A 12148-nucleotide genomic window follows, 5' to 3' on the forward strand; every position below is an offset into this window, starting at 1 on the left:
GTCCAGCATGTGTGGCGGCGCCCTGGTGAGAATTACCAAGACAACTGTATCTTGCCTACAGTCAAGCATGGTGGTGGTAGCATCATGGTCTTGGGCTGCATGAGTGTTGCTGGCACTGGGGAGCTGCAGTTCATTGAGGGAAACATGAATTCCAACATGTACTGTGACATTCTGAAACAGAGCATGATCCCCTCCCTTCGAAAACTGGGCCTCATGGCAGTTTTCCAACAGGATAACGACCCAAAACACAACCTCCAAGATGACAACTGCCTTGCTGAGGAAGCTGAAGGTAAAGGTGATGGACTAAACCCAATTGAGCACCTGTAGCGCATCCTCAAGTGGAAGGTGGAAGAATTCAAGGTGTCTAACATCCACCAGCTCCGTGATGTCATCATGGAGGAGTGGAAGAGGATTCCAGTAGCAACCTGTGCAGCTCTGGTGAATTCCATGCCCAGGAGGGTTAAGGCAGTGCTGGATAATAATGGTGGTCACACAAAATATTGACACTTTGGGCACAATTTGGACATGTTCACTGTGGGGTGTACTCACTTATGTTGCCAGCTATTTAGACATTAATGGCTGTGTGTTGAGTTATTTTCAGAAGACAGTAAATCTACACTGCTATACAAGTTGTACACTGACTACTCTAAGTTATATCCAAGTTTTATTTCTATAGTGTTGTCCCATGAAAAGATATAATAAAATATTTGCAGAAACGTGAGGGGTGTACTCACTTTTGTAATACACTGTATATTAACTAACCTAAAGAAAAATACTACATTTATATTGGTACCCCAAGAAATTTTACATCCATGTTGCGCCCCTCTGTGAATTACTTAATGGCACACAATGCATGAGGAATACTACATAAGTGGTGCTCTGTGTGAGTAATGACATGCTTGTTATGACCAAAAGTATGTGGGCTGTCTAGTTGTTATTTTGTTAAAAGTGTTTTACACCAGTTTTGCACCAGGTGTATACTGAATAATCAGTTAGCCTCAGGTGGTTGATAAGGTTCACAATCAGAGCCACCTTAGGTTAAAAACAGCAGGTTTGGTTAAAATAAGACATTTGGAAATTAGGAAAACTGACTTGTTGCAGTGAAAGCATCCTATTACAGTACCCCTGTAATTCAGTGAGCTCTTTAGAACAACCCATTTTTTCACAAATGACTGTAAAGACAGACTGGCTATGTGCTTAACATATAGCAATGGGACTACATGAAACACCAGAATTCAATGATTAATTCAATGATCAATACTTTTGTCCATATAGCGTATGTACAATTGTGTCATCTGCATATTAGATTGGATTAGATTAGATTAGATTCAACTTTATTGTCATTACACATGTACAAGTACAAGGCAACGAAATGCAGTTCTAGAAGAAACAAGAAATAATGACCACATTGGGAAAGAAGGAGATAAGCTCCATTCAGCACACAAGCACATAAACATGACAAACATAACATAGTCACACAACAAGCCACGGGTAGGGATGTTGGGATTGGAAAAGTAACCAAACTACGACAAGCAGCCATCTTGCGGTTCGCAGCCGATCGGCGCGCGCTAAGACCTGTCTCGCCGTATTGGTGGGGTTAAGCTTAGTTTGGAAGGCGTCGGGTGATGGGTTGGGAAAATGTCAGTTCTTTCATTCCTGCAAAAAGTCTGTACAAAGTTCGCGATAAGATGGCGACACAGCAGTTGCTGCCCAGAATGAAAACAGTCAACATAGAACAGGGGAGGGAGGGTGAGATGACCCTTAGCGCAGATCTTCCGGAGGAATTTCCTTATCAGCGAGGCCATGCTGATAGCAGGGAAAGCCAAGAGCAGAAATGACCTGTTTTTGTAATCCGAACACGGTTAAAAATTTCCTTAACACATGCTCTGCGATTGATTCGGTCTCTGATTCAAATCCCTTTGCAAAGCCGCTAGTTTCACCAACATAAATTCCATATTGCGATTCATAGTCACAGTCTGAGTTCCGACGGCTTTGCCCATCATATCAATCAAATTGGGCAGTTTCTGGGGACCCTTGACAACTGACCCAACTCTTTTAATTTCCCGATACAGCAGAGTAAAGCCTAATCCAATCAGCAAAAACCCCACAATCACAGTTCCGAATAGGTAAACATCTTCTATGTCCTCTAACGAAAGAGGTGCCAGGCACACGACTCTCCACTTCGCCCACGAGTCCATCGCGTATCCTGCCATCTGCGTTCCGCCGGGGCATGTGGGTTCCCCGGAACCCGAACTCCTCGTTGAGAAGATGGTGTCAATAGCATTCAGAGACCATTTAACCAAATTCATAATTTGTTCTTCGAAGAGCAGTGCTAAGAGAATCTCTGAAGAGTAGAGTAGACGAGACAATATATACAGAAGAAGCCAAGCAGGAGAGATAAGGGAGCAGGGAACAGTGCGTCCGCCTTCCACGAGAGCTTAGAGAGACATGGCATACATAAATGAAAATGTATGCCATGTCTGTGTAAAAAATGGTAGCATGTAACTTGTAAATAATGAGATGCTAACACTGACCCATGTGGAACTTCATAGCATTTATTATTTTCATGGACAAAATTATAATGGTCAACCCAATATGATTAAAGTCAAGAGAGAGCCAGTACACACACTTGTAACCTTTAATTACTTAAGGTTTTAAGGGTTCCTATACTTGACTGAAGATTATGTCCGGACATTGGCTAGGCCATGTTTGGGGTTAAAAAGACTTTCTTCTCTCCAGATTTAGTTTTGTGTTCTTGGGATCATACATACATTTCCTTTTCCAAATATAATAAGCTGTTGTCTTGTCTGACCAGAGTGTTAAGAGTGTTATTGCCTTAAGTTTTACAGCTAATTTAGCCAAATATACCTGAGCCATTCATCCATCCATCCAAAATTATCCATAACTGCCTGTTATAATTTAAAAGCATTTGCGTGCTTTAAACCTGCCTTTGGGTTTGTACACCAGACAATGCTAGCTTAATATTAGTCAAATCCTCACTAGAGGCAATTACACAGTATTATTTGTATGACATTATAATATTGACATTAAAAATAAAATAGAATATTTACTTACTATGGTACATGTAAAATAAAATTCACAATAAGGGAAGTGATGTAAAATAAAAGAGCGAAAGCAAGTAATAGAAAGTGCAGTGAAAAGTATTCTTGATTTATTTTTATTATTGCACTTTTGTTACACTTAATATTTTGCATTTAAACAAAATTTAATGTAAGACAAAGGCTTTGTGATTTCACACAAAATACAGTTTTTAATTAATCATTTCATCAAATAAAGGAAAAGGGTTATTTAACAGCAGTTAGCCCTGTGTGAAAAATAAATGGCCCCTCTAGTTAATTAATCAATCAGTTATCACAAAAATAATTGGTAATTGTGTTTAATTTGATTAGAAAATAAAACACTAGACATTTGCAATTATAAAGTGCATTAAGTTTAAATGGTTTAGTAAATGGTTCTCTAATGCAGCGGTCCCCAACCTTTTTTACACCACAGACCGGTTTCATATAAGATATAATTTCACGGTGCCGGGAGGATTTAAAATAGAATAACTATAGAATGGCAAATCAGTGTAAATCCTTAGCTTTTTTCACTGCAACAAGACGCTGCTCCCACCTAGTGGTGATAAGACACTAACACCCGAAGACTTTTGGAAATTTAATTGCTTTTTGTAGCAATCTATAATTATGTATTTCTGTGCAGCCCAGTAATTAATGACCAACGGACCGGTATTGCATCAAATTAAGGTTTACTTTAAATTTGCAAAATGCAACATGTAGGTATGCCAAATTTTATTAACATTTGTAGGAACATTAAATATGCTAGCCCCAAAACACTGCTACTGGGATTATTTTGCCACAAACATACATTATATTGGGAGAGTCATGTTAGTTAATTCTAGGGGGAAACTGGGCAAAAGGGCATGTCTCTGTGGGTTCACAAGTGGAAGTCCTGGACTAAAAATTTAAAGTGATTATTATTTGTGTAGATTTTTATGTAATTTTTTCTTATGACTTTTGAACAAATTCACCAAATAACATCCCAGTAAGAGGAAACAGTGTATTCCATATTCCTCATCATTTAATTTCACTAAGTGCTTCATCCTGGTCAGTCACAGTAGGTTGGTTCACACACAAAATCTTTTTTGACTCAATCACATGGTACTAAAATATTTCAAAATGCACCTTATTTAATCATTTGTGTACCCTCACAGTAGCCTGACAGTTTCTCATGCAGTGCTGTTAGACTCTTTCTGTGTGGAGTTTGCATGGTGTCCACGTGGGTTTCCTCCCACAGTCCAAGGACATGCAAGTGAGGTGAATTGGAGATACTAAATTGTCCAAGACTGTGTTCGATATAATCCTGTGAACTGATGAATCTTGTGTAATGAGTAACTACCATTCCTGTCATGAATGTCAATTCGGAAAGCTTCGGTTTTTACTTTGAAGTCAAACATTGTTATAAAGCACTACACCTTCATACAAAGGATAAACAATAAAACCAATTTTGACACATTGAGGTTTAGATTTGCATTTAGCAAAAATATTACACAAACTTTAAAACTGTTATAATTTAATACTTTTTTTTATTCCACTGGGGTTTGTTTTAAAAGTGCTATAGGTAAGTTTGTAAGAACAATAAAAATAATTGTTTAACACTTCAAATGAGTTACAGTAATAATTTAGTTCTACTTAATTTTGGCAAACGCAGTCACAATCAGAAAAAATAAATAAATAAATAAATAGAAAATCTCAGTAAACAGAAAATGAATCATCTATTTTTTTTTTGCCAAGTTTTCATGTGCACTATTATTGACCCCCAGTTTCAGGAATTGGTGGAACATCTTTTTGCCTTGAAAAACTCAAATATTTGATTTTGATTATTTTTAACTGATTATTTTGAATCCCACTGAAGATTTTCTATGAGAACCGTTGCCTTAAGCATTGAGTTACCACTGCCCATTTATAAGTATTATTTAGGCCATAAGTCTTGCCTTTCTTCTGCCAAACAAACCACTGTATCATATGATCAAACAGTTCCAATTTTGATTTGTCAATTCATAGATCTGTGTCTATCCAAATTACTAATGGCATCTTCCATTCAACTATTACTGTGCCTCTTGGTCAAGTGTGGCATGAGATGTGGAGTCTGGACATGAAGTCCTTGGTTCTCAAGTGATCTTTTTTATATGGTTACCACTGACACACTTGTCACAGCCTTCATCAGGTCACCCAGTCAGTTGTTTGCTGTAACACAGGTTTTTCTTTGTTGTCTGAATGAGATTGCTGAGGGCTCTGGATGAGATTTTAGGGTTTTTCTCATGGCCAGGAAGTTGTGCTGCTGCCCCATAAGTTTAGAACTTCTGAACAATACTCCCAAAGGTGTCTGTAAAATGTTTTGGAAATCGTCTTTTGGTGCAATGAAATGATCTATCTCTCTCTCTTTTGTATCGTTAAACATGTTTCAGAGAAAGCCTACATAGTTTGGGATAACAGGGGGTGATGTATCATTTGAACAGTTGATTCTTAGAAATCACTGATTAAACTGAGTTAAATAATGATATTTTGTGTCTTTTGGAAGTCCTGTAGATTACAAGGATGACATAAAAACACTTGGCTGCAATTTTTTATTGTTCTTCTAATGTTTATTATTCTATTTAAGCTTACAATTGTTCAACAGCCGACACTATCCAAAATCAGAAATGTAGTCATTTTGCCTAAATCGTCTTTTTTTTAATTTTTATATCAAATCCATTCAAATGAGCTTTTTATATTTTTATATTATCTCAGTTCCAATATCTTTATATGTTTTGTAAAATATCCAAAACAATGACTGCAAATTAGTCCTGCTAACTGGACCTACTGCACTGTTTCCTAGGAGTTGTTGGACTCTGGTATTTATTTATTTTTTTATTAAAATATATTTTAAAATCTTTTTCACAGGTACAGTTGATGTTTTGAAAGTGCTTCAAATTCCCTCCCTCCCAGAAGGCGTGCAGCAGGTTCCCGGCTTTTGTACCTCCCATCGTGCTGGCATTTCTGATCATGCATATAGCATCAGCAAGATGGCTCAGATCTCTGCCCCAACCAAGCAACTTTTTTCAGGTACCTGATACCAGCTTATTATAATTAAGTCAGTGTTTTAGAAATTGTGGCTGTGTCCCTGTAATGAATGTGTTTGATAACCTGTAAATTATATTTGCTGTTTGTGTTATGTAAAAGACATTGCAACTTACATATATCTGCTTACTTTATAACACAAAAATACTAACAAAGAAGTTTTTTTATTTAGTGTATTTCTTAGTAGTGTAAACTTATTTTTGACATTTTCACTATCCCACTGGGGTCTGTTTTCCATATGCCCCACAACAGAGAGGATATTTTGCAAATGATATAAGTACAGTTGTGGTCAACATTATTGGAACCCCAATGAATATTGAGTACACTATGTAAAATATTTCCTGAAATAAAATGATTAGTGAAACTGCTTGGATATATAAATCTTTTTGATACAGAAAAGCACAAATGTGTACAAAATTAAAAACAGTGCAAGGCACACAATTAGAGGCACAACAAAGGACAAAATCTATTGAGTGAATAATTAGAGATTAGACTTACTTTCCACACTTGGTCAGTGCTTACATGACTTCAATTTTCCTTTAAATGTTGGCTCCTTGTTTACTATGGCAAATACAATAGAGCTGTCGGTGCAAACCAAAAATTATATTATAAGGTGCACAAGCAGTCTGAAGGGTACATAACTACAGACATGTGAAAAAGTTAGGACACCCCATGAAAACCTTTGTCTTTTTGAACATATTTAAACATATGAACATTTGAGCTTCATTTGAACAGTACTGAGAGATGGAGCTTTTATAACTAAACAAAAAAAAATTTAAAAATACTTTTAAACACAAGTTGTAAAATGTAATAAACAAAAATGGAAATTTATTGTGAGAAAAAAGTTAGGACACCCCCACATGTATTATTACTTAAAATGTCTAAAATTAGAATCAGGTGCACCACATTAGCTACAATGACTAGACCATCATTAGAGGACATTGGAGTTTTATTTAAACCTCAGACATTAGTTTGGTTTGCTCTTGATTATTGAAGTGAGTGTTATCACTATGGTGAGATCTAAAGAGCTCTCTGAGGCCTTCAGAAAGAAGGTTATAGATGCATATGAGTCTGGGAAGGGATTTAAAAAGATCTCAAAACAATCAGAAATCAGCCATACCACAGTCCGGAAAATAATTTACAAGTGGAGAACATTTAAAACAACTGCCAACATGGTCAGGTCAGGCCGTCCTAGCAAGTTCAGCCCAGGAGCAGACCACAAGATGTGTAAAGAAGTCTCCAATAATCCTACAATGGCGTCAAGGGACCTACAGGTACCTCTTGCCACAGTTCATGTCAAGGTACATGCATCTACCATCAGAAAGAGACTGCACAAGTTTGATTTTCATGGGAGGTGTGCAAGGCCTGGAATGTATTACAGGAACAATGAAATCAGTGTGTTATTGATGAATTAGAGCATTTTACAATAAAACTTGCTCCCATGTGTAAGAAAACTAGGTTCAAGTTAAACAAAATGGGTTCTACAGCAGGATCATGACACAAATCAAACATCCAAAAGTATACATGAATGGTTAAGAAGGAAAAAAACGACTATTTTAAACTGGCCAGCAATGAGTCCTGATTTCAATCAAATTGAAAATCTTTAAAAACATTCAGAAGCTTGGGGGAATTGCAGTATAATAATATAATATAGAGTGGAGAAATATGAGATAGCTACAGAAACATTTGGAGGTTTTAGAGAGGTGCCCTTAATTCTTTTTTTTAAATGACTACATTAATGTCGACAGGTAATTTTGTTGAATGTATTTGGCAATGCTATTAAAATATTTTAATTATACAGAGTTAATACATATTCACTCACTTCTGTAAATAAAGTTTTTTACACTAAAAAAAAAATCAGGGGTGACAACAAAAAACAATACCTGAAACACTTCATCACTTGGTATCCTCTATTCCAAAATGTCTTTTAAGTGTTGTGAAAAGGAATGGTAACATTACAAAGGGATAAATGCTTTACTGTCCCAATGTTTTTGGAATGTGTTGCTGGCCTAAAATGCAGAAATTGATGTATATTAACAAACTGACTGAAGCTGACCACACAAAAAAATAGCTGACCACAAACAAATTTGGGGTTGTATTACAGTGTAAGACAAGGAAGACATAATAAAAGATCAAGTGATTTATTGCAACAAAAAGGTTATGCATAAAAATAATTGCCCTCCTTATTATATAATGGTGCCAACTTATGCAGCACAACTCAAACACTTCTTCGTCTTTCACATAGTTGTTAAGGAATTTTAGCCTCCTTTAATTTGCAAAATTGCAAAAAAACAGCAACATTAGAGGGCTTTGACTAGGCCAATTTAGGGCTTAATTTAGTTTTCCTTAAGACATTGAATGGGTGGATTTGCTTTTGTGCTGTTGGCCGTTGTTTTGTTGAATAACCCAATTGTCATAATTGGCTCATGCATTATTTTCTCATGCAGAATTTTCTGTTAAAAAAAAAAAAACAGAATTCATGGTTCTGTCAATTATGACAAGTTATAGAGGCCCTGAAGAGGCATTACTTTATCACAACCATGTTTGACTGTTGATGTGATGTTCTTACTGTAAAATGCTGTATTAGCTTTATGCCAGATGCAGCAGCAGTGTCTTTCAATGATTAGTCTGATTAGTCACATGACATCATTTCCTTCCTTATGTAAAATCATTTTACCCAGCTCACATTGAACAAAGTTTAAATATTTAATGTAGTAGTTTTGGTGTAATTAAAATGGAAATTTATTGAAATAGAAATAGCTGACTCTGCATGAAATAATAAGGCAGAGCTTTTTACAGAAAATGCTTGAATATTTTAAATCAATAAACAAGAAAATGTAAATACTAAAACTAAATGTCCTAGTAAAATCTTGTATCTATTAATTGATTTTTTTTTTAATAAAAAACTCAGTTCATTACAATTTATCCCCCCTGCCACTGTATGGCCAGCAGTCATTTCAATCAATTTTGCACATGACATGCACATTTTTATTTTAAAAAATCCTCCTGGTTAGTTTTGATACACAATATTTTCTTGTTCCTAAACTCATTTTAAAATTATTAAAAGCTTGGTGATTAGGATGCCTCTATATGCCTCAACTTTAGACCTATTTTAACCCTCCTTGTATAAGTATTGTACAATCAACACACAGATACAGCAAATTTAAAACACTGCTGCCAAAATATTTATCAGGACAAGTAGACAAGGTCACATCTCTCTACTGCTTAGGCACTACTTGTATATAAATCACAAAATTGATTGGGATTTTGACTTAATCTGAAGGTTGCTGGTTTAAGCCTGTCATCTGCCAAGTTGCCACTGTTGAGCCATTTAGCAGGGCCCTAAACCCTCAATTGCTTAGACTGTATTCATTACAATTGTAAGTTTCTTTAAATAAAAGCATGTGCTATATTATTTAAATGTAGTGCTTTTGTAGGCATGTCAGATTCAAGAAGAGATTACAAGCAATTGCAGTTATTTATAGATGTATCATTTAATGTTGTTTCTTCTTAATAATTATATTTGTTGTATTAAATTACCTTTTTTACAAGGTTCCTTCCCAGAGGATTTCTCCATCATGACAACAGTGAAGGCCAAAGCTGGTCTTCAGGCCTTTCTGTTGTCCATCTACAGTGAACAAGGAGTGCAGCAGCTTGGAGTGGAGTTGGGTCACTCACCTGTTTTCTTGTATGAGGACCAGAGCCGCATGCCTGCCCCTGGAGAATACCCATTGTTCAAAGGTGTCAACCTGGCTGATGGCAAGTCAGTAATCAAACCAAACCAAGTCCTATCATAGTTAAAATATGTTTTTCATTTTTGTTATCATATACATTGATCCCAGCTGTGTATTTTGCATGCTTTATTGTGTTGTGGCAGGTAAGGGATAGCTCAGTGATTAAAATACTGGGCTAGTAATCAGAAAGTCATTGGTTCAAGCCATATTACCACCAGATTCCCCTTGAGCAAGGCCCTTAACCCTCTCTTGCTTGGACTGTATTTAGTCACAATTAGTAACTTTGGATAAAAGCATCCACTAATTGCTGCAAATTTGATTTGAAATAGATAACATTGCAGTTTTTACCCATCAATATATACCTAATGTTTTTTTTTTTATTAATCAATATTTTTTCGCAAAGCCTGGCTGCAAGTCTTTTTTGGATACATCTCTACAAGCTTTGCACACCAGGATTTAGACAGTTTTCCATTCCTCATAGCAGATTATCGCAAGCCTTGTCAAATTAAGCCAAGCCAAATTTATTTGTTTATTGCTTTTTACAGTGTCTCAAAGCAACTTCACAGATTCCAATACCAAAATTACAGATGAGCAAACCTAGGGAGGAACCAGACTTAACATTAACCCATAATCCTTGGGTGGCCTAAAGCAAGGGGGTCTAAAAGCTTTTTTTCTTTAAACCCCCTTGTGTTAAAAAAAAAATTTCTGGGACCTCCTTGACACGGGTATATTATTCTTACGTGTTCAGCAAGTATGACAAAAGATGCTACAATCTGAATCAAAAATTCCATGAGAATCTTTTGTAGTCAATGTCCGTTGACCTATCTCCAAGACCTAACATAGTCTTTAGGCAGTTTAAAATAGATCTATATGACTTCACAAGAAATCTCCTATATGCCAACAGCCTATTGATTTTCTCATCTCCCTTCTAGCTTCACTGAGGCCCCCGTAATATGTGTCCATACTTCACAATGCAGGGTAAAATAATCCTCTAGGCCAGTCATACTGGTTGAGTAAATAATTTGGGTGAATTAGAATTTGATTATACAGATTAGTTATGTAAATATTAAAATAATTCATAACAAAAGTGAAAAGCATTGAAAATGTTAGTTTATCACCATTCAGTTCAGTCTAAAGGTATAAATATATACAAATATAAACCCATGACCTTGTAAACAGAAGGTTGCCACCGTTGGACCCCTGAGCAAGGCCCTTAACCCTAAATTGTTATATTGTATTCAGTAATAGCTGTAAGTCACTTTAGATAAATGCTGCAAATGTAATGTAAATATAGTATATACAGGGTGAGTTAAAAGTCGCAGGACACTCTTTTATTTCAGAAACGAAAGGGAAAATGACATATCTGAATACCCCAGCAAGTAATAGGTGAGGGGGCCTATTTTTTAGGCTATGTCCGGAACATGGCCGCTATCTTGAAAGCCGCCATATTGGATCAAGGGCAAGTTTTTCCAATCAGAAGGTGGTCATGTAGCATATTAAAGAAGACCAGAATTTTCTCAGAAATCAATTGCCGTAATCAGATTTGCAATATCTCTTGTGGTTCAAAAGTTATTAACACAGTGCAAATCTGTTCATTAGTCGGAGTCCGATTTAATGTCCCTGCCATCATGTAGTGAAAGACTTTCTCAGCCTACCTATTAAACAGGACAGAGACAGCAGTCTATCAAGACAGTCCTCTACAGTACAGTCCTCTGTCTGGTGATTGTGCTGTTCAGAGGGTGGTGTGTGTTATCCATGAAAGAAAAAAAGCTGTGTTGTCTGACCAGTCCAATTTGTCATTTAGCTGTAGCCCCAGGTAAGTTCTGACCACCTTGATGTCAACCCCCTCAATTGAGATTGGTCGTGGATGAGGCTTGTGCCTCCATAAGTCCACCACCATCTCTTTAGTCTTAAGGTGTTCAGCTGTAGATGATTGGACCTGCACTATTCCCAGTACACTGCACAATTGCAGTGTCGTCTGAGAACTTCTGCATGTGCTTGTACTTGAAGTCAGACGTGTATAGGGTGAACAAGACAGGGGAAAGTACAGTCCCCGTGGTGTGCCAGTGCTCCTGACTACCATATCCAATAAACAGTCCTTAAGCCTGACACACTGTGGTCTCTCTGTGAGGTTTTCCATGATCCAGGTCACCAGGAATGAGTCTAAGGTGATGGAGCAGCAGTCTCTCAAATGTCTTCATGATGTGCGATGTCAGGGCAACTGGTCTAAAGTTGTTTGGCATGCTGGGGGGTGCCTTTTATTTTCCACAGTGTGGG

At 36.7% G+C, this 12148-nt stretch overlaps 1 protein-coding gene across 1 annotated transcript in view; it reads left to right on the forward strand.

The window, feature by feature from the left end:
• The first annotated feature begins 1688 nt into the window (after positions 1-1688).
• The window catches only part of col11a2 (collagen, type XI, alpha 2), a 111022-nt gene continuing 100562 nt past the window's right edge, over positions 1689-12148 (forward strand). Inside the window, exons 1-3 of the mRNA XM_062985601.1 lie at positions 1689-1749; positions 5961-6122; positions 9690-9900. Coding sequence (XP_062841671.1) covers positions 1689-1749; positions 5961-6122; positions 9690-9900 — 434 coding nt within the window. The remainder of the gene's footprint in view (positions 1750-5960; positions 6123-9689; positions 9901-12148) is intronic.

Source organism: Trichomycterus rosablanca, chromosome 2 (genome assembly GCF_030014385.1).
Source record: "Trichomycterus rosablanca isolate fTriRos1 chromosome 2, fTriRos1.hap1, whole genome shotgun sequence".
NCBI lineage: Eukaryota > Metazoa > Chordata > Actinopteri > Siluriformes > Trichomycteridae > Trichomycterus > Trichomycterus rosablanca.